This window comes from Haliotis cracherodii, unplaced genomic scaffold, assembly GCF_022045235.1.
Source record: "Haliotis cracherodii isolate W230 unplaced genomic scaffold, xgHalCrac1.p SCAF_10, whole genome shotgun sequence".
Lineage (NCBI taxonomy): Eukaryota > Metazoa > Mollusca > Gastropoda > Lepetellida > Haliotidae > Haliotis > Haliotis cracherodii.
Genome location: NW_027266265.1, coordinates 49520656 through 49545531, shown reverse-complemented (window position 1 = coordinate 49545531; position 24876 = coordinate 49520656). Strand labels below are relative to the sequence as shown.

The window sequence follows — 24876 nt, the reverse complement described above, 5'->3', positions numbered from 1 at the left end:
TGCAATTCACACGAATATGATTAATAAAGGTTTATAGGGTCGACCCGATCGCGAGTTCGATTTCCCACATTGTTTTAATTATGAACATAATTGTATAGCGAAATCTTCTGTGAAGGTGACGTAAAGAAAATTCAACACTTTTCTGTTTCTCTGATGTGAGACACAAATACCCATGGCCTTGTACAAATACCCATGGCCTTGTACAAATACCCATGGCCTTGTACAGATACCCATGGCCCTTATCATGTTACTCATGATATGGACCCATGAAGATCCGGGGTAGAATAGGCGAGATCCCAGGTAACAATATCAACACAGTGGGATCCCAGGTAACAATATCACCACAGTGAGATCCAAGGGGACAATATCACCACAGTGAGATCCAAGGGAACAACATCACCACAGTGAGATCCAAGGGAACAATATCACCACAGTGAGATCCCAGGGAACAATATCACCAAAGTGAGATCCCAGGGAACAATATCACCACAGTGAGATCCAAGGGAACAATATCACCACAGTGAGATCCCAGGGAACAATATCACCACAGTGAGATCCCAGGGAACAATATCACCACAGTGAGATCACAGGGAACAATGTCACCACAGTGAGATCCCAGGGAACAATATCACCACAGTGAGATCCCAGGGAACAATGTCACCACAGTGAGATCCCAGGGAACAATATCACCACAGTGAGATCCCAGGGAACAATACCACCACAGTGAGATCCCAGGGAACAATGTCACCACAGTGAGATCCCAGGGAACAATATCACCACAGTGAGATCCCAGGGAACAATATCACCACAGTGAGATCCCAGGGAACAATATCACCACAGTGAGATCACAGGGAACAATATCACCACAGTGAGATCCCAGGGAACAATGTCACCACAGTGAGATCCCAGGGAACAATATCACCACAGTGAGATCCCAGGGAACAATATCAACACAGTGGGATCCCAGGGAACAATATCTGCACAGTGAGATCCCAGGGAACAATATTTATTATACAGTGAAAGCTCAGGAGACATCAACTTGCGTGATCCCAGGTAACAATATCTTTTCCCTTGATCCCACGTGACTTTTCACTGTCGAATCTCCTTCTTTTTGCTCATAGTACTGTCAGCCTTGTAGAGGGATTAGAGGTTTTGTTTTGTTTGTGTATTGTTTAACGCCGCACTCAGCAATATTCCAGCTATATGACGGCGGTCTGTAAATAATCGAGTTTGGACCAGGGTCAGAGGTAACACTACATAGTGAGGTGCCAGGTATGGTTTTCAGAAACATCCCAGGTAACAATACCTGTCAGTAGTCATGTCACGAGTATTTGTTTGTTTGTTTGCACTCAACAGTATTCCAGCTATACGACAGCGGTCTGTTAATAATCGAGTCGGGGACGGACAATCCAGTGATTAACATCATGAGCATCGATCCACGGAAATGGGATACGATGACATGCATCAACCAAGTCAGCGAGCCTGACCACCCGATCCCGTTAGTCGCCTCTTACGACAAGCATAGTGGCCTTTTACAGCAAGCATGGGTTGCTGAAGACCAATTCTACCCCGGATCTTCACGGGTCCATATCATGAGTAACACCATCAACGTTGACTGGATCTCGCCAATGTGACTTCGCTCAGCGTGTTGTGGAGGCGACGGTATGGATTTTACGAGCGCTTACTAAATCCCGAAAATGACATTTCATCGTGTGACTTGTGGTGAAAGCTGCACAGAGTTGGTCAGTAATGTTATTTGTGGCATGGCATGCGACTATACATTGTACGATTGTATACATCTAACTGAGAGATGCCTCGGTGAAGTGGCTCCATTGGCATTCAAACAAACACTCCGATGAAACAACCGCTTTTATCACCATTTGATGCATTGATCTCTGCTACTTGGTGATGTGTTAGTATTGACCTTGCAACGACTCGAATTACAATACATGGAACATGAACTCAACTCACTCACTCACTCTCACCCACCCACGCACACACCCACACTCCAACGCACGCACGCACGAACGCATGTACACATGCACGCACTCACGAACCAAATATGGTGGCAAATATATGTACTTACATATCTATCTTCAAAGGTTCTCAACTGGAAACTGAAAGCAATTGCCTTCTGAAGAAATATATGTGAAATGCTTGACTTCACAGATATCATTTTTGTGCAATTTGTACATTTAAGCAAGACGTTGTGATCCCAATGTGCACCATATTGTGACCCCCTCCGTGCTGAACTGTGTCGTTTACATATAAATCAGATTTGCTGATAGAGTTGGCAAAATCAAGCATATATATCGATGATCTGATATCGTTTAATGATGGTCAAATAGCCAACCCCCTTCCACTGATTTACCCATCTAAACTTCAAAAGTTTACTTTTAAAGTAATCAGTGAAACCGCCTACTCTGTTTCATAATTAGATCTCTGCATAATGATTAAGAGATACAATAAAGTAGCCATAGATTTTAAAACATCAACGCCAGGAGATGATCAAGTCGATTATCCGCTGAAACAGATTCCATGGTGCAGAAAGGGCAAAGCAGTGATGACAATCAAAAGAATGGATCACTGAAAATATATGGTATTTGCGGAAAGAGTAAACATGTCTTCTGACATGAGTGAAGTCTTTCCCTTTATTTCGGACTTTGTCACAGCAGCTGCAGCCCTTGGTGCCTACGTTTCACAAGAACCGTGAAGACCCGGGGTAGAATTGGTCTTGCCACGCTTTCCATAAAAGGCGACTGTGCTTGTCGTAAGAGGCGACTAACGGGATCGGGTGGTCAGGCTCGCTGATTGGTTGAAGCATGTCATCGATCCCAATTGGGTGGAGCGATGCTCATGATGTCAATCACTGGATTGTCTGTCCAGACTCGATTACTTACAGACCGCCGTCAGTGATTAATATCATAAGCATCGATCCGCGCAATTGGGATCGATGACGTGCAAAGCGATAAGTAAATCAGAATACAGCAGGCTCTGTCATGATCATGATCAGTTTGAGTTGGTTCACAGATACCAGACATTTTCAATAGCAAATATGACCACGACGAGCACCAATGCACGCCCAGATTGGCCATCTCATCGATGTCGTCAGCCGCCTGATGACGTCGCTGAGAATCCGTTGGAGCGGCTTCCAGCTATTGACGGTTCTGCTGACGATCCCGATGATTCCACGAGTGTTCAATGGGGTTTATGTCAGGTGAGTTAGCTGACTATGGAAAAACGGCATGTGCGAGCACGACTCTCAATATAAAATAAACAGAATTTGCTTTCATCAGCTAGAAACACTCTCTGACAGTCACAAATCTGCCAGCGTTGCACTGCCCTTGCCAGGTGCCGTCTTCGACGTTGATCCGCATATGTCTAGAAACGTTTCGATAACGTTTATAATGTTATGGTCAAACCAATTGTACTTTCGTTTGCCCGTAAGTTTATCAGCGATCTCTTGAACATATACCAAGGTAAAAAACAAGACCCCAAAATAGCTTCTATTTGATATATGTCTGTGTAATACCTTGCTGTTGCTTCATCTCATTGTGCTTAAATGTCAGTTTGTGTTACTCATACGAACTGTAGAATAGTCTATAAGAATTGATTTTGTGAGAATAATGTCAGTCCCTCATATAAATGTTGCATTCTCCCGATGTGAGCCATTAGCGTCCAGAGCAGCGCATGTTTATCTTTAGACGTTAGCTGGATGAATGCCATAATTTATCCGCACTAGTTGTAAGATGATAGTATGCAAGGACATTAAACCGTGTCGTGTTTGGTAACATCTTATTTGTAATTCTTGCACTTCAATTACAAGAATGATAGAATGGTAATATGAAATTATATTAAGTAGAACAAGAAGGTTTGGCGTGATTGGTATCAGCTATATCATTGAATGCACATATACGGATATCTCCTAAAACACAGTACCGGCGTGTATGGCTATCTGCTATGTGACAGTATGGACGTGTATATCCGTATGTGATAATATGGACGTATATATCTGCTATGTTACAGTAGGGACGTGTATATCTGCTATGTGACAATATGGACGTGTATATCTGCTATGTCAGAGTATGGACGTGTATATCTTCTATGTCACAGTATGGACGTGTATATCTTCTATGTCACAGTATGGACGTATATATCTGCTATGTCACAGTATGGATGTGTATATCTGCTATGTTACAGTAGGGACGTGTATATCTTCTATGTCACAGTATGGACGTGTATATCTTCTATGTCACAGTATGGACGTGTATATCTTCTATGTCACAGTATGGACGTGTATATCTTCTATGTGACAATATGGATGTGTATATCTGCTATGTCACAGTATGGACGTATATATCTTCTATGTCACAGTATGGACGTGTATATCTGCTATGTCACAGTATGGATGTGTATATCTGCTATGTCACAGTATGGACGTGTATATCTTCTATGTCACAGTATGGACGTGTTTTTCTGCTATTCAAAGTATGGATGTGTATATCTTCTATGTCACAGTATGGATGTGTATATCTGCTATGTCACAGTATGGACGTGTATATCTGCTATGTCACAGTATGGATGTGTATATCTGCTATGTCACAGTATGGACGTGTATATCTTCTATGTCACAGTATGGACGTGTTTTTCTGCTATTCAAAGTATGGATGTGTATATCTTCTATGTCACAATATGGATGTGTATATCTGCTATGTCACAGTATGGACGTGTTTTTCTGCTATTCACAGTATGGAGTATGGGCGTATATAGCTAAATTTTATGTCACAGTATGGACTGGTTTGCTTGTGATAATTCATGTGCGTCGCCAATCATTCACCTTGCGAATAGGTAGCGTGTTAATATCCTCTTGGGTAATGCTTCGACTGGTTTTAATGACCAGGTTAACATTATGTAAACTGATATAAATACCGATCCATATACACTGAGTTGTATTAACACAAATAAACTTTATTGTACATTAACTTCAATGAAGATGATTCCAAACATCTGTCTACATGTTCATACAAAATAATATTTGATCATTACCACGTGCATTACGCCTTCTGTGAACTTGGGAATTGTCAGTTAACACGATGTGTGGAAAACGTTTTTTAAAGTATTATTTTAGCATTTATGTGTTGCATACAAGTGTAATATAACAGTTTAGTCACATTGAATCTAATCTTGTGTGTTTTACCCCTAATATCTGCATGCTACAACCCTGTTGATCAAAACGTATGTTTTCTTCTTATAAATAATTCCGATTAACAATGTATTTTGTCAACGTTTTGTAAAGGTTATGATATAAAAGTCAAATTGTTCGCCCGTCCTAATACTTTCTTTGCTCACATAAACGAGGTTTTAAAATGCAAAATATAATTGAACGAATTATTTCAGAAAATATTCTATGAAAATGAAACTTTTCCATCAGCACCTACTCTGGTCACGAACACCTGGTGTCATCACTACTTGATAGTGATTCATAAACACATACTTGTGATGTAGTCGGGATCATGCACAGGATATCTTGAGATGGAAAAGGTTTTGTCGCTTTTATGTACAAGGAGAACACAATATGTGTATGCGTGGAAGGTCTGTGTTCTGCAAAAGCATGACCCAGGTCCCCAAAATATAGTATATATAATGTTCATGCTCTATTGGTAGTAGTATTTCTATTCCATCTTTACTATATATCTGATATTCGTCTCGTTCAGTTGTCTATAATATCACCAAAAAAATTCATTCTTTCTCGTTTGCGTGGGTTGCAATTGTTAGTCTTTGGATGTGAAGTTAGTTTTCATAACTGTAACCTACATAATTGCTGACCAATACGAGGTCAGGGTGTTCGCAGTAGGTTGCCACAGACTAGGAAAAAAATAGGACTAGTTATAGTCAAGACAGTGGCGCCACTTGTGGTCGTGGTGGCAGGTTTAGGAGTCGTAGTCGCGGCATTCGGACGTGCAGTAGTCGTAGCTGTGTTTCCGCTGCCGCCGCTTCCCGCACCTGGTAAAAGAGAAGCAATATGGTCAAGATATGTTACTAAATTAGTACATTGTGGGGGTCACCCGGTGCATGATAGCGTCGACTGGTTGTTTATACATATATAACTATGATGATTTCATTGACTTGATGTCTTATCATCTCCCTAACACTGTCACACAAACACAGGTTTGCCTCGTTTGCACTAAATAATAATTGATGTATTGTTTTCTGCGGTATAAGAACTCTCCATTTGCTTAACAGGTCCGCTGTGAGAAAGTGAAAATGCGTTTTACTCTTATTACAAAGGGCCCGTAAAGATCCGGGTTAGAATAGGTCTTCACCAACCAATGCTTCTCGTAAGAGGCGACTAATGGGTTCGGGTGGTTAAGCTGACTTGGCTGATGCATGTCATCGTTTCCAAATTGCGTGATCGATGCTCATGATATCAGTCACTGTGTTGTCTGGTCAAGACTCGATTATATACCCAGCGCTGCCATAAAACTGGAACATAGCTGAGTGCGTCGTTACACAACAACAACTAAATTCTTATTATAATGGAGTCGACTGACCTAACTGAAAATACATTATTCACAATGTGACGTGTGATACTAGACAGTTTATGAAGGTTAAAAATTCATTCCAAATACAGTTTCATTCTACCTTTCACAGGAACAGAGCCATAGCTTGTGCAAGCATAGTGTCTTTGAGTACTGAAGACATGTTTGAAAGGGTGAATGTTTGAGTGAGTGAATTTTGACCTGCGCGTTAATAGCGATATTCTAGCCACATGGATTCTTGGGAACCCGCTTATACGCTTCACACAACGTACTAATGGGAATCGAACCCGGGACTCCGGTGTGACTAACGGACGCTCTGACCATAGGCTCGATTGGTTCATGAAAGCTACTCACTGCATAGTTTGTTTTCACACGTTTGCCGATCTGCCGGGCACTGGCTACACGACGCCCCCGCCTTGTACGGCTTTACATCTCTGAAGTTCCCACTGAAAGATACAATGAGCATTGATAAGTAGTGTCAGAACCTCTGGAATGGCAATCAGAATTAGAATCGTTGTTGTCGAGGTTTCGGAGTGGGTGAAAAATACCCAGCCAAACTATTCCAGGCATATCTCACCGGCTTGTAAATTATCCAGGCCCAACCAAAAACGTCCGGTTTGTTTGTTTATTTGTTTGTTTTTTAACGCCGCACTCAGCAATATTCCAGCTATATGACGGCGGTCTGTAATAAGTCGAGTCTAGACCAGACAATTCAGCGATGAACATCATGAGCATCGATCCACGTAATTGGGTTCGATGACATGCATCAACCAAGTCAGCGAGCCTGACCACCCGATCCCGTTAGTCGCCTCTTACAACAAGCATAGTGGCCTTTCACGACAAGCAATGGTTGCTGAAGACCTTTTCTACCCCCAATCTTCAAAGGTCAAAACGTTCGGTGACTACACACGAGCAACGGTACAGACTATGGTGTAAAATGACACGCACGCAATACACTCACAATGCGATGGTATCACGTTTTTCGTAATGAATCAAACAGATATCAAAGCCCTATAATAAGACATTTTACAAAAGGCTTCGAAATCAAAAAATGGCACAGCGCCTGATCCTCAATCCCGAATGCATTTGGTTTTAACTGTGAGTTTGATGATGTGTTTTACTCGGAATGCCCCAAAGCCGATGGTTTCAGAACGAAGCAAGACGTACCGGGACATATTCTGACCCGGAGACCCTACAAGGTGATTTTCAGAACGAAGCATCTACTGACTTGGATTCTCTCAAGAGAGGTTTGTCGTCATTACGCTGAGCGCTGATGTTAATATACATTTAACATCTTATGCCAGTACAGTAAACAACGTTATAACGAACATGCTTATAACGAACTGGCGGATATAACGAACAGATTTTTGGTCCCGGCCATTTGCTTTATATATGCTGTACATATGATCATAACGAACTACGGTTATATCGAACTAAAATCAGTGGTCCCTTCGAGTTCGTTATAACCGTACTTTACTGTATTTACTAAGTTCACCAGTGTAAGAAAGGTGTTGTGAATGTTTTACTCACGACGGAAGGTAGTTGCAGATGACGACGTATCCGTTCGTGATTGACGTCCCTTCTATGGTGCTGCAGAACTTGATCCCACACCCGATCTTGTGACTGCTCGCCCATATCACCTGCAAGTTACATCGAGTGGAAACAAGCCAATGAAGATCCTGTGAATTACTTACTCCATATATTAAATCACAAGGGTATTTAAATCAGTTTGTTCACCACAACATAACCCCTCAAATCCCCAAAAAGAAAATATCCAACAAAACTCACCAAATCCACATAAAAACCAACAAAAACAAACTAAAATACAAACCTTCTCCCCTCCATTTGTATCATGTCATTATTGGTATATCAGCCAAGATTAAATATGCCGTGAGGGCGTTCGTTAACAATTAATATTTGCTATTTACTTGAAAAAGAACTAAAACTTTCACTACTGGATTAGACAGTATTTGCTGTTGCCGACTTTATTCGCTGTTAAATTTACCTGTGTGAAATGACCGCCTTTGTTGTTGCTGACTATTCGACATATTCGCTGTTACATTTGCCTGTGTGTAATGACCACCTTTGTTGGTGCCGACTACTCGACATATTTGCTGTAGTAATTTACCTGTGTGTAATGGCCGCACACGTTACTGCAGGTGTTGGAACTGTAGGTGTAGTCAGATACCTCGTTATACCAGCTTGTCACTGACGAAACCTCGTTGTAAGATGCTGAGGGATAATATATACCGTATTTCAGCACGACAGTGGTCCTTATGAGTGAGTGAGTTGGGTTTAACACCGCTTTGAACAGTATTACAATTAAAGTTTGGAGGAAAGACCAAGTGATGCAGGTTACCACTAAGGTGAAACCCACGAGCACGGGCATTGTGCTGACAAACCTAGAAACATAATCGGGGCGAACCGGGATTCGAACCCACAATCATAGGTTTCTGGCGTGCCCAAGGGACGCAACTCTGCACAACGAATCTAAGCGCCTTTGACGACTGGGCCACCCGTGCCCCTGGTCAATATGTGATTCATAAATAGACACGAGTGATTGAAACAGAATATAGAAAAACTATGTTTAGGAACAACCATTAACGCTAATAAATACTGTATATCGATTGAAGATGGATAATATTTATCGAATGAAATATAACCCCCTTACAAAAAAGCCATGTCCAACTCAACGCTGAGTCATGTAATGATGAACTTGAATTTGTTTACACGCTTAAAATGTTTTTTCAGATATACATGACTATGATATCTGACGTGAGCTTCACAAATAGCGGATTCGGCCTTTTCTCTTAGCAAGCACATTAGACATGAATGTGAGTTAAAATGGCGTTCCTTTCAAATTGATAGTTTATGAGACGTACGAGCCTTGATGCTTAAGTTTTCGCCGATGGGACTGGTTGATGAAGCAATTGTTCTGCTCGGGTTGTGTGCGAATTTACACTGGGCCGCCCAGCCCTGTGCTAGAGCCTCCAGTTCGTTGTCCCAGGACTGCAGAGAGAAAATACAATACACAAGTGGAAGTCTGTGTTGAATGTAGGGTGTAAAGCGATCGGGGTGCGGTTACTCAATTACACATAGAACATGATCTTGAGAATACAGATCACAGACATTCAATGGCTTTATTCTATTATTGTCATCCACACTTCCTTGCTGTGATATCCGTGCAAGTCTGACAGTATCCTGTCTGCCTGGGAATGAAGGACTAGTCTTCCTGTCTTATCACCCCTTTAGCAGATCGTTCATCACCACCTCTTAGCAAATGGTTCATTACAACCTCTTAGCAAATCGCTCATCACCACCTCTTAGAAAATCGTTCATCACAACCTCTTAGCGGATCGTTCATCAAAACCTCTTAGGAAATCGCTCATCGCAACCTCTTAGAAAATCGGTCATCACCACCTCTTAGAAAATCGTTCATCACCACCTCTTAGCAAATCGTTCATCACCACCTCTTAGCAAATCGTTCATCACCACCTCTTAGCAAATCGTTCGTGACAACCTTTCAGCAGATCATTCATCACCACCCCTTAGCAAATCGTTCATCACCACCTCTTAGCAGATTGTCCATCACACCCTTTAACAAATCGTTCATCACTACATTTTAGTAAATCGTTCGTAGGCAGATATACCCCGTACCAAGTCGTTCTCAGGCAGATAGACCTCACACAGGCCGTTCTGATTCTCTGGTAGATTGACCTCTTCTTGTAAATTATCGAGTATCGACCTGACAAACCAGTGATTGAACAATTAAGTTTGAGATATTAAGAGCGACAATCCGCGGCGTCGGGGAACGATGATACACAACGAACCAAGTCACCACCCGATCCATGAAGTCGCACCGTACGACAAGCATGGTTTCCTGAGCACTAAAAAAATATATAAAACACATCCACGTTTGAGAATCTGTTTATGTCATGTATATACTATAGGGGCGGTCGGGCAGCCTTGTGGTTAAAGCGTTCGCTCGTCACGCCCAAGACCCGGGTTCGATTCCCGACATGGGTGCAATGTGTGAAGAACATTTCAGCCCCCCCCCCCCCCCCCCCTTCCCCCCAATGATATTGCTGGAATATTGCTATAAGCGGCGTAAAACCAAACTCACTAAAATACACTCACTCACTCACTCTATATACTATAGTCAATACTGCCGCACATAGAAAAGCATGGTATGGCCCAGCAATACGGCAAGATACTTTATCAGTATATATTTTGATGGAAGGTAATAGTTCATACAGGAGAAGCCCTTCCAGTGTGGCTGACAGACATTTGTCGTATTTGTGACTGTATGGGTTAACCGTGTACATCTATTTGCACTCACAATGTTTACAAGGTGAACGTATCTTGAGCACGTCAGACAATGGACTCAAAAATAACCATACAAGTCCACAATTACGCCCTACAGTGGACGTAAACGCAACACAGATCAGATTCATAACCCGAGCGTGAAATTAACAACATCAGAGCGTGTTGTGTCAACCATGTATTCCATACGGTTCAAATGCGACTTTTGAACCTCTCCCACGGGGAAAAGATTATATTTTATAAATAATTGAGATAATTATTTACGGTTATCTTATCTAGATATTATTTTGTTCGGTTCTTTGTTAAATCCTGCCAAAGCCGAGGTCATCAGGTGTATCCATCTTCTTTCAGGTGGCGTCGTGCTGTGATGAATATCAACTCTCTGTGTGTGTGTAGAGTGTGTGACACTAAGAGGCTGAACAGTGAAGAGTGCCAGGTCGTCTAGACCATTATTAAAACTGCCGACTTGGCAGTAATGGACATATAAGATAGTTATATAGCATAAGGACCCGAATATTTCATCAGATGCGTGAATTGGAACTATTCTGAAAAGAATTATCTGCTATGAAAGGTTTGCTCGACTTTTGGATGAAAAGAGTACAGTGCCAATAGTCAGGTGTATGGTACGGGTCATCTTTAGCAGTATTTCATTATATATCACAGCGTGGCAGCTTATTGCCGGAGGAAGGCCCGCAGTCATGCAGGTTGTATATCTTTTCGTAAACCCACTGGCCAAGGAGATGGTGCTGACAATCCAAGAGTCATAATCAGGGTGAATCTGTGATTCGAACCCACAATCATTGGATCCGGGCACGGCTAAGGGACCCAACTCCGTACAGCGAATAGCGGTGCCTTTGCTGTGATTGCTGTGTTAAGATCAGAAATTGTTTTACAGAATGTTTTGATTGCCCTCTAGGACTTCGGCAAGGCTGCGTAATGAGCCCATTCTTATTTTCTATTTTTATAAACGACTTAGCTTTGTATATAGAATCAACATGCACTCCAGGTGTACAGCTACACCCTGACACTGTACAGATTTTTCTATTGTTGTTTGCTGATGATGTTGCACTTATTGCTGATACTGTGTATTGCCTTCAAAAACGCATAAAAGCTCTGGAAAGTTTTTGTAGTAACTATCATCTAACAGTCAACTTGGATAAAACTAAGGTAGTGGTATTTAAAAACGGGGGTATTTTATCAAAATATGAAATGTGGTATTTCAAAGGTCAAAAACTTCAGTGTGTAAGTTCTTATAAATATCTCGGTACCATTCTTTCAAAAACTCTCTCCTGGTCTTTGCATGTTAATAGTGCTGCTTTACAAGCTAAAAAGGTCCTATTTGGTGTCATTAAATCTCTAAAAATGCTTCAACCTCTTCCTTATGACTTGTTTTTCAAAATTTTTGATTCTAAAATATCTCCAATTCTTTTATACGGTGCCGAGATTTGGGGTGTAGATACCTACAAAGAATTAGAGCAAATCCAGATACTAGCATGTAAACGCTTTCTTGGGGTTAAACAATCTTCATCAAATCATGTGGTTCGGGGGGAATGCGGAAGGTACCCTATGTACATATGTGCTTATAAGCGTGTAGTTACTTATTGGTACAGAATTTTACATTTGCCTGAAAATAGATTAGTTAAGAAATGTTATAGATTATTATTACTTGATGTTAATAATAGTAAGATCAACTGGGTCTCTAAAATCAAACACATTCTCTGTTCGTTTGGTTTTGGCTACATATGGGAGATGCAATTTAGTAATAATAGTAGAAGCTTTATCTTGGAATTTGTAAACCGTTTAAAAGCCTCGTCTGAGCAAGATTGGCATGCAGCTGTTTCATCTAGCACTAAATCCAAGAGTTACTCTCTTTACAAAAAAGCTATATCAAGGTAGTAAATGTTTCAAAATTCAGAGCTGCTCTTGCTCAGTTGAGATGCTCCTCCCATCGGCTGCGAATTGAGACCGGTCGATATATTAAGGAAATTAGAGAACAGAGACTGTGTTTGATGTGTAACCAGAATTTTATTGAGGACGAATATCATTTTGTGCTTGTATGCAATGCTTATAATAATTTAAGAGCTGAATACATTCCTCCTAAATATTTTACAACCCCTTCTAAAAATAAATTTAATGCTCTTATGTCATCCACTAACTCTATAATCATACGAAATCTAGCAGTCTACGTTTACAAAGCTTTTCGACTTCGTTCATTACATACAGTCTAAATATTTATTTGTGTATATGCATGTGTATGAATGTGTATGGATATGGATGTATATGTAAACTAGTGGTAATTTATTTTTCTCCCTCTCTCTGTAAATACTTCTGTGTAATAGGCCTACGGCCTAACACTTTTTTGTGAATAAACAATAATTAACTGATTGCTCCGGGCCTGGAGTCAGGAGTTAATTTAGTGTATTTGATACTCTTGGGTTGAGTGAGTGAGTGAGTTTGGTTTAACGCCGCTTTTAACAATATTCCAGTTATATCGCGGCGTGTCAGCTTAATGTGGGAGGAAAGCCCGAAGTGATGCAGGTCTCAGACGTTTACCACTAAGGTGAAACCCACGAGCAGGGGTATGGTGCTGACAAACCTAGAAACATAATCGGGGCGAACCGGGATTCGAACCCACAATCATAGGTTTCTGGCGTGCCCAAGGGACGCAACTCTGCACAACGAATCGCGGCGCCTTTGACGACTGGGCCACCCGTGCCCCTGGTCAATTTGTGATTCATAAATAGACACGAGTGATTGAAACAGAATATAGAAAAACTATGTTTAGCAACAATCATTAATGCTATTAAATACTGTATACCGATTGAAGAAGGATATTTATATAATATTTATCGAATGAAATATAACCCCCTTACAAAAAAGTCACGTCCAACTCAGCGCTGAGTCATGTAATGATGAACTTGAATTTGTTTACTCGCTTAAAATGTTTTTTCAGATATACATGACTATGATATCTGACGTAAGCTTCACAAATAGCGGATTCGGCCTTTTTCTCTCAGCAAGCACATTAGACATGAATGTGATTTAAAATGGCGTTCCTTCCAAATTGATAGTGTATGAGACGTACGAGACCTGATACTTAAGACATTTTAAGCTAATATCAACCAAAGACCATTGTGTGTGAACACTGGACTTAAAAATATATGTTAAGAAATTGTTTGCGCGAAGAAATATGTCTTTAAATGGACTGGAATGCGATACCTTAGCTGTATATCGTCATGCTTGTGTTGACAAGGTCTCTTTTGAAAGATGGAAAGGATACTAATTTGGTGACGATTGTAAGTTAATGTAGCGAAAAGCTGGTCTCCAAAAGGAGTGCATGGTTAACCATGTGTGTATTCGCTTACTTGCAATTTGGTCTAACAATTTCCACAAAGGTATAAAGTGACATACATACTTGAGTACTTCTGACAGAGATTCCAACGTCCCCATCCACAGTGCAAGATGAGTTACCCAACACATTTAATAAGATGGTAATAACAACCACAGACTACATTTTAAATCCTTACGTACAATGTACTTAAACATGTAGGGGTCTATTAACTAGTCGTAGTATATAGCAAAATCGTCCTGCAACCTGAATTACCTATTACAAAACTACGTCATAAAAATCGAATGTAAATGTTGACATCCTGCTGGAAACGTCCTTCGAGTGTGGAAAGGTTTCATGAGGTATACACTGTTTGCCCATTGTGGAAATAAACACCCATATAAGTGTTGTCGACTTTTGTAGATAGATCTGGGCTTTGGAAATGGGTATTACATGTAAAGTGATTATACACTAAACCAGAGCGCCGCTTGGGAGACATGCTACAGTACTCTTAATGTACTGATTGTAATTGCCCCTTTCAAGGTCCTGGCTAGAACTGGTTCTAAAAGTATATTTCCAAGTACATCATTCACATACAATGCTCTTTGATACAACACCCCCCCCCCCCCCCCCCACACACACACACACACATACACCCCCCCCCCCCCCCCCCCCCCCCATCCCCCCCACCCCCCGGGCAGATCCGGGGTAGAATAGGTCTTCAGCAACCCATGCTTGTCGCAAGAGGCGTCTATGTTTGTCGTAAGAGTCGACTAACGGGATCGGGTGGTCAGGCGCCCTGACTTGGTTGATGTATAGCTTCGTATCCCAATTGCGTGATCGATGCTCATGATGTCAATCACTGTATTGTCTGGTCGATATTCGATTATTTACAGACCACCGTCATATAGCTGGAACATTGCTGCGATTATTTACACAAGAAACTCACCACAAATCTGATCTAAATGTCTATCTATGCGTTGTCACTGTGTAACGTCATACGGAGGTGGGTTTAACGCTGCTTTAAACAGTATTATATCACGGCCTGTTAGGGTGTTTTTTTAGAAAAATGACGCATTTCATGGACGACCGTAACTGTCATGCTGAACCATATTATTACGATAGTCTCAGCTTTACGATCGCTTTGTGGAACATCGATTATCTACTTTCAACTACACCTGTACCGACAAGACCTAATTTCACATTCAGTTTCAACATTTTGTGAGAATCATTCCCCTTTCAATTTTGCATTTCAATATTGTCAATTTCTTGTACAGATTATGGACAGGTTCATGAACACATATCTCTGTCATGCGCACGTGCAGATGTAAGCGAGTGAGTGAGTTGGGTTTAACGCATCTTTTAACATTATTCCAGTTATATCACGGCGTGCAGATGTAAGTAAACTTTGGGTGAGAATTCACACAAAACTAGGACTTTATTTACCCTTAGTAGCATAGTAAAAGTGTGTATACGGTATTAAATTGATCATATTATTCAGCCTGAGCATAACAGAGTGTATAATGGTGTGATATAACACTGATGGTACGTAAGCTCAAAAAAGAATAAGCAGAAGTAATGAGTAAATCTGGTTCATGACGTCACCAAACCAATCATGAAAGGTGCGAGATGGGTTAACAATGAAAACGTCGATTAAAACCTCTATTCCCTCCGTGCAGAATGACAACGCAGTTTTAAAAATCCTCGATACATAAAGCCTGATTGGTCACAAGTGTATAAGTGAGTAAGAGAGTTTTTCTTAAACCCTGTTCGAAGTGTCTTCCAGTTACATGAGAACATGACGATACAATGTGACAGGCCAGCCCGAAGTGATGCAGGTCTCATACTTTTACCACTTCGGTGAAACCCACGAGTACGGGTATGGTGCTGACAAACCTAGACACATAACCAGATCGAATCTGAGATTCGAACCCACGATTATAGGTTGTGGCACGCCCAAGGGATTCAACAGCGAAATGCGGCGCCTGAGACCCCGGGGTCACTCGAGCGTTAAACCACATGACGTGTAATAACATGGTGAGTTTGCATGAGATTACATTGAGTGTATTGTGTGACCTGACGAACCCTGAGACGCCATGAGAATATCGCCTGCATGGATGCACCTGGCGCTATTCTGTGGAACGAGACAGGGTGGGCCACTACATTAAGCTTCATGGCTAGACGCATTGAACGTGTACATTGTATATACAGTGACTTGAATGTGTCACAGTGGAACTGATTCCGATACACATATGTATGTGACTGTACACTTTGAAGAACATAAAACCAGTAGGAGGCCAAGATTAAGAGCGGTATCCTTTGATTAAAATAGTACCCAATTCACTTCGATACACGCTCCCAATAGGTTACGCCTATTAATTACATATTTTATGACTTCTAAAAGGGATTTAAAAAAGTAATTTTCATTGGGGACAGAGAGTGAAATATCACTGTGTCGGATGAACGAGACTGATTAATGAGTGATTTCGGTAATTCGTTGCAAATTATATTAGGTGTGTTGGAGTCGGAGTGCAAGACTGTCGGATAAGCGGGTCTAAATAGCACTGATTTAATCGGTTGCCATCGTTAGTGTCGGATAAAACGGATTGTCGGATTAACAAGTGTCGGATTAACGAGACTATGTTGAAGTAAAGAGCTGGGCGTATTTGAGAAGGTTATGTTTCGTAATGCTTTATCATGATGTCAAGTTGTAAGATTTACTTTGAAACATCGTCAGTGCAAACCCCGATAAACCGGACGTTGTTGGTAATATTTTCATATTCCATGACTCGCTAATTGGGAGGATTTCATTGGAATCGGCACATTTTGGTATAATGAGTGCCACTGACATCAGATATATTAACAAAGTTCCTGATCAGCTGCGTATTTGCGTAAAATACGCACAACAAATCACCATGAACCCATGGCTTTTATATTGCGTACAAATACGCATGAACAGTTTCAAAACCACAACAGTATAACAAGATGTTACACTTTTCAACTTGTGTGCCTATAATTCATTACGGATCTTGAATTACTGATATAATGCAGGACACATGGATGAACTCGCGTCTACTGCTGTTGATAAAGCATAAACAAGGCCTACATTCCAGTTTATTGAGAATGTTAATTAGACATACATACATATATATATATATATATATATTGGGGACACCAAAAATGGGCTTCACACATTGTACCCATGTCGGGAATCGAACCCGGGCACCCGGCGTGACGGGCTAACGCTTCAACCACTGGGCTAACCGACCGCCCCAGATACAATTTAGAAGCCTCCTGGGATAGCACTTAAGTAAATTATTTAAATAATGTCTACTCATTACACAAGAAAGTAAGACATATTGAATACCCAAAGAAAACTATTAATACCCAATAGTGACCCACTAACGTAAATCTTTGGACAGAAACTTGTTTTTTTTATTTCAATCTTGGAATATTCTCATATCGTTAATCTTTCAATTTAGCCGGTACCCGGGACGCTGTCAAACGGGTTACCCTACACCCTCTGACGCCCGGTTGCCAAGGAGCCGATAACAGCCCATATCCACGTCGGTTCTACTCCTTTTTGCAGACACCCCACCTTACATACAGGTACATAAGATGGGACTGGCGGTTTTACCGCGCACGATATAGATTTTATCTTTTTAGGTTTTTTTACAAAGTAGAATTTAGTATTGATAACATTTCTATTTTTGTATTTAAAAGATTTCTATTTTCGCATTGATATGATTTGATTTTGATTTTTAGAAATTAATAGAATTTGATAGAATTTCTTTGGACTCCATGTGTACAAACGTTGGAGTAGCTGACGATCCTTAAGAAATACAGAGTTAGTTTGGCCTTCGCTATTACACCTCTTGGCTTTAGGATATCTACGACAGATCTAACTGCTATTCTCGTCTTAACTGACCCGGGCTGGGGCATGGTCTTGACATTCCAGCGACAAGTGACCAATGGATTCAGGGTGGTCGCAAGATGGACATAGCTAGTCATAATGCTTATCGTGAGTCTGAGGCGTGAGATGACTGTTTCAAGTTTCCTTTCAGTATACCCCCGCATATACTGCGTGTCGATATAGTCATCATATGATCTGTCTGTCCGTATTTCGTTTCAGAGGCATAACTTGAAAACCGTGAAAAGAAATTTCATCCAAAACTTGATACATGTATTAACCAGGGGCTCATGTGGTTCCTTTTTTAATTTCGGATTTTTTTCAAAATTTAATTTCCCCCTTTTTCCATGGAAACAAGTTAGATTTAGCTGAAACAGAGGTAGGTGTCGTTTCCTTAGCAGAACTAAAAACTATTCTAGATATTTCAGCCAAACTTGGTACATGTATTAATCAGAGGCTGAAGTGGTGCCTTCTGCAATATATGAATTTCGAAAAATATAGTAATCCTGTTTCGATGGAAACAAGTTTGAGCTTGACTGTTGATAGTGGTGTGTTTTTTTCCGGACCATCACTCTAAAACTAATAGATACTCCTTCTTGAAACGTTGCACACACAAAGACCAGATTGTCAAGTTTGACTTTGACACACTATTGGTGTGTACCTGACATAGAAATACAAAGATCCGATTCCCATTTCCATGGTATTGTTTTGACAACTTAATAACAATTCTTGATATAATTTGATAGAAGCTCTCTCATCAAGTTGGACTAAAAGTCACAGTCAGATGATTTGTTCTTTTGAATGTCTGGGGTCGGGGGTCTGCGTCATCTTCGGATGACTCTTGTTTGAGTATGAACCAACCATCAGTAGCACTAATATGTAATTAGAGCAAAAATATGATATGGAAAAAGCTTCATGGACATGATACAAAAACTTATCATTGTAACAATAACTCCAACCATGAGTTACTGAGGTGAGATGAAATTGGGTTTAACGTCGCGGCCAAGATTATTGCACTTATATAGCGACGTGCATGCACGTGTGTGTGTGTGGCTGCTTGTACTAGTCCGGACTGATGCCGATTTATAGTGCTAGCCCACTGAGATACCATGCCGCAGTTTAACATGAATACCCTACTCAGACACAGTAATGTGACTCCGAGCCGACCAGTCCTTGTTTTAGCCCCTTAATGCCGAGCGCCAGACAGGGTAACAACAAGTACCATCTTTTAATGTCTTTTAGTATGAGGCGGCCGGGGATCGAACCTCGGACCTTCCGCTCTCCGGGCGGACGCTCTACCATTAGACCACGGAGGCGGTCTGAGTTACTGAGAAGATAATCCAGAATAAAAGCGAAAATATATCAATATCTGGCTAGCTCTCCTCTCACTATAGCAATCCAATTAGGACTGTCCCACTATAGTTGTGGGTGCTGTTGTGTCTAATCCCCCTGTCCACTGTCTTACAACTGGCTGTCTAAATTAACATATGAATATTGAATTATGAACAATGAATTTTTGAATGACAATAAAAATATGGAGAAACTCATGTTTCATTATTTTATTTGCTTGACTTTGCTTAAAGTACAGTCCATTCAACCTAGTCGTTTGTTTGTGTAAGCTGTCTGCAAACTTGGGTGTATGCAAAATGGGGAGCTCCACGTCGACACTGGTAGGCCGATCAACCGACAATTAGCAATAGCGAGCGTCAAAATAAATCGTCGCGCCGGCTACTCGCAAAAACAGGGGGCCTTACACCCCCTGATACCTGCATACAGGGGACCCACGAGAACCAGCCACCCCGCTCCTATCAATCCAACACCAGCAGTTGCCAATATCTAAAAAGGACAGTAAGCAAGGGTTAATCGTGGCCCGACTGCCTGTCTAAGACACCATTTCTATGTTGTTTAACGCTGCGCTCAGCAAACAATACGACAGCGGTTTGTAAATCGAGTCTGGACCGGACAATCCAGTTAATGACATCATGAGCATCGATCCACGCGATTGTGATGCATCAAACAAATCAGGGCCTGACCACTCGATCAAGTTTTCGCCTCTTATGGACAGCAGAGGTTGCTGGGAGTCCCTTACGGTGTCTTGGCTTATCCGAAAGTCACGACGACGTGACTGTCCTGAATACACAACCTCATGCTAACTGATGCTAACTTAGGGTCAGTTTGCTTAGTGTCCTTCGACATAATTGAGCTGTTTACCAGTGGAAACCTTGCGTTGTTAAAGGGACCTATTCTTTTGCAAATTGGCAGTCCAAGCGAAATTGTTTCCAGTCGTTAAAACTGTTTTGTTTGCTGACTCAAATATGATGACCAATCAATTTAACAGTAATATGCGAATACTTTTATGCAAAATGAGTGAGTGGCGGGTGCTACCTTAGCCTTTTTGCGAACACTTGGCGTCATCACAGATTTTGAGTGAACCATTCAAAATATTTCAGCAATATTTTTCCTTTTACGACCAATGGAATCTGTTTCGGCTGCTTATCGAGACTTGGGTATTCTTGCGTTGACGTTTTACATTTCTACCTGGCAATTATTACAATGTTAGACTCACAGGTCGTACCAGAACACGGGCGTACAGCCCCTTTAATAATATGGGCGTAGTATTTAACGTTCACAGCTTAAATGCACGCAATTTCGATTAACCACACGTGGTCCTTTGCAATTGATGATATGAAATAAAACTATTCATTGTGACGCGTCCTCACGATCATAAAATCCTTGAGTGTGAATATATGACTGAATTGAGAGCGACAATTACTGCATGCAATACATAGTGTGTACATATGAAGTAAGAATTAAAAAGATTACAATCTAAGGCAAGCAAATACTTTTCAATATATAGCCTGGTTTTGAAAGAAGAAATCCATCAGTTGTCAACCAAACTTTTATGATCAACAACCGGACATTGTTTACAAGACGATGTTTGAAAGTCTACTCAAGTGGACTTTTTAACCACCTGCGTAAATATTTACGCATAATAAATGCCGGGAATGTCAGTGATACCACTGTAGATTTTAAACGTTTCACATAATTGCACCTGTTTGGAGTTATCGCCAATTAACGTCAGTATCAGGTATTCACAACATTGCCTTACCTTTGTCGTGACACATTTGTTGTTCAAATGTGCACAAAGCCAAGCTGTAAAGTGTTTACTTATCCCTAGGGAATCATAATACAGTAAACTACGGTTATAACGAACACGCTTATAACGAACTGACGGATTTAACGAACTAACTTTTTAGTCCCGACTATTTGCTGTAGTTATGCTGTATATATGCTTATAACAAACTACGGTTATAACGAAATTAAGATAGCAGTCCCTTTGAGTTCGTTATAACCGTAGTTTACTGTACAATATGACGCTTTTGACGCATAGGACATGCTTTGAGGTAGATACCAAAAGGTGACAAAAGTGAACAGTCACTTTGAAGCGGTGACTGCTCTACATGAAATTCAAACAGCCTTTCCCAGACAGAGAACTTGATGTGTGATCTACCACGAATGTGGAAATTAATCCATGTTCATTGGTCAGTGAGAGGTATCAAATCACACTAACCACCTCTCATTCAAATAACCGATTTGATGGCTGCATCACTGCGGAAACTGATATTTTTGCAAAGTTACTATTTATCAGTGATTATCGGTAGGCATTTAAAATTGTGGTTACTACACTATACAAATTATGTGTGTGGATACATTTTGGGCGGATAACACGATAGAAGTAGACTAAGAGAATAAGTGAAAGGGACCAGAGAGAGCTTGACATTTGGCGCATTTCTATCGATAACTTACATATTTACTGCCTTACAATAAGTGACGTGACGTCATAATACTGACGTGCTCGGCAAAGGTGCAAAATTTAACATTTTGTATCTAACGTTGAGCGTTCGGTTCCCGACAGGTAACAAAGCTCTACATGGCAAACACATTATGTTTTTTTCCTAAATATATCGTTATGGACATACTAAAAGAATCCATTATGTCAATATAATCACACGTAGTGCACTGAGTAAAAGTTGTTTTATAAACGTTTTGAAGAAGGTTTTGATTATAGAGTTGTTTGAGAGTGTCTGTTTTATGGTCTACCATTTACTTATAATTGAAAAAACAGTACGGAATTATATAGGTGAGGTGAGGTGAAATTGGGTTTAACGTCGCGTCCAAGATTATTGCACTTATATAGCGACGTGCATGTACGTGTATATGTTTGTGTGGCTGCTTGTACTAGTCCGGACTGATGCCGATTTACAGAGCTAGCTCACTGAGATACCCTGCCGCAGTTTAACATGAATACCCCACTCAGATACAGTATACTGACTCCGAGCCGACCAGTCCTTGTTTTAGCCCCTTAATGCCGAGCGCCAGGATCGAATTCCGGACCTTCCGCTCTCCGGGCGGACGCTCTACCACTAGATCACGGATGCGGTCGGAATTATATAGCGTATTGTGTGAACATGTCATGCAATTGGCTTTAGGAATTTATAGGGAATATCATTCTATCGAACATCATTAATGGGGGTGGTGGGGTAGCCTAGTGGTTAAAGCGTTTGCTTGTCATTCCCAAGATCCTGGTTCGATTCCCCACATGGGCACAATGTTTCTGGTGTACCCCGCCGCGATATTACTGGACTATTGCTCAAAACGGCGTAAAACAATACCCACTCACTTCTCTAATGCGATATATCGAAGCAACTTCATATGACAATATATATTCGTATTTATGGGAATATGTTATTATACATGTCATTATGTCTCGTCCTCGATATAGTATTTAGTGTTCCATCGCTCTCAAGATGACGAGGTTTCGTTGCATATTCAAATTAAATGATACCCGTAAAATATAAAACGTCTACATCAGAGAATAATCAGTCTCGGTTATCTGTCGCAACAGATTCCATAATGCGTAAAAAACAGTGGTGAAAATGATATGAATAGATCACTAAAAATCAGTGATGACACCAGGTGTATGCGAAAACCGGAACATATCTAAACGTATCCACAGTGAAACCCAATAATACGGTTCTTACCCTTCAAAGTGAATTCAATAAGGTTTATGGATATCCTATCAAAAACTCAATGATTTGTCCCTTTATCTATCAACGTTTTATGCTGTCCTTTTCACATGGATGTACTGGGGCATCTCGACACATCACTCTTGTTTACAAAATGAGTTGTGATCACACGGTGCAAGTTTATGATAAACAAACACATACATAATAAAGAAAGACACGTTTTACTTAATATATAAGTAAGTAAGTACTGATATCATTCATTATGAACTCTTACCATCAGAAGCATATCCGCCGCATTGGGAATTCTTCTATATTCGTTATGTTTGTCCACAATGTTTTGTTTTTCCGCTTCGCTGAACCCAGTGATGGCTGTATTTTGTTTATCTGTTTCTCTTCGGACTCGCTTTACAAATTCGCCATGTCCGGAAAGAGCCTGTGTTTCAATATCGCCGAAAACGACACCAACAAATACGGCGCTGACGAAAATAACAACGGCGGAAGAAGTCATCCTTGCAGAACCCACGTCTTCACCCCGTCAGTTGAAGAGACAAGATGAGAAGATCGACCAGTTTATGTAATTACATATACACGAGCTGGGAAGTTGTCGGGTAGATTCAGATCGGATAGATGGATCTGTAATTTTATAGGCTGAGGTGGTGGTCTTCATTAACCCTTTCTCCCTCGCCTCGCTTTCGTGTATCTCGTCAACATTTAAAACTGATCCAATATTTCACCTGTATCATACGCAGTATTGTTTCAGTTTCATTCATAGAAGATAAACTTAGTGCTTAGGAATATCAAGATTGAAGTACAGTAAAATACGTTTATAACGAACACGCTTATAACGAACTTACAGATATAACGAACTTATTTTTTGGTCCCGGACATTTGCTGTATATTTGTTGTATATATGCATATAACGAACTACGGTTTTAACGAACTAAAATTAGCGGTCCCTTTGAGTTCGTTATAACCTTAGTTTACTGAATGTTGGTCGTTACAATTTGCAGCCGAAAGGATAAAGCTATTTTAATAATCACAACGAACATAAAAAAGGTTAAGTATTTAACCCGACAGTGGTCTAAGGGAATTGTCACTGGGGAGTCCGTAATTAAGTCCGGTCAAGCACAACGCTAGATGCTTATCTCATAAAGTAAGTCAAGCAGTTCCACCAGCATCCGATGGGCGTGTGTTCAAATCACAGGTTCTCCTCTATGCTTGCATGGTCTCTAGTAACATACCTGTTCTCGTGGGTTCGTTCACAAGAGTTGCATTTGCCTCTGTCATTTTGTCCTTACTTCAACTTTAATCTAACCCGTCGCGTCGTGAAATGACTGGAATATTGCTTAAAACCTGTCTTAAACTCAACGAAAGCACATATACAACGGTATATTTGACTGTAGATGATCCAGGTTTGGACAATTAACCTTCTGTTAAACTGCTTGCATCGTTAAGTAAGTGTTGAAAAGGTTACAGAAATTCATTAATTTTGAAACTTGATACATACACATACATTTGGACGTAAATATTCATAACGACACCATGCCATGGCTACAAAAGCCGTTTTCGGATCCTGTTCAGCTTCTAGGATTCCTTATTTACTGGTCGCTCTGTGCCAGGATGAATTTGAGTGCCGTTGGAGTCATTAATATCGTTAAAATGTTTATGCCCCTAGTTCCCAAATTATGTACCAAGTACATTTACACCACAATTTCATAACTCTTTGGATTTCTCTTTTAATTTCCCCAG

At 40.7% G+C, this 24876-nt stretch overlaps 1 protein-coding gene across 1 annotated transcript; it reads right to left on the bottom strand.

Moving 5' to 3' along the window:
• Positions 1 to 4987: 4987 nt before the first annotated feature.
• Positions 4988 to 23728, bottom strand: LOC139451895 (GLIPR1-like protein 1). Its single transcript, XM_071233189.1, has 6 exons — positions 23402 to 23728; positions 9422 to 9548; positions 8668 to 8771; positions 8070 to 8179; positions 6894 to 6985; positions 4988 to 6003 (listed from the first exon to the last, which is right to left on the bottom strand). The coding sequence occupies exons 1-6, from the start codon at positions 23633 to 23635 to the stop codon at positions 5837 to 5839; spliced, it is 834 nt and encodes a 277-aa protein (XP_071089290.1). The 5' UTR covers positions 23636 to 23728; the 3' UTR covers positions 4988 to 5836.
• Positions 23729 to 24876: the final 1148 nt, after the last annotated feature.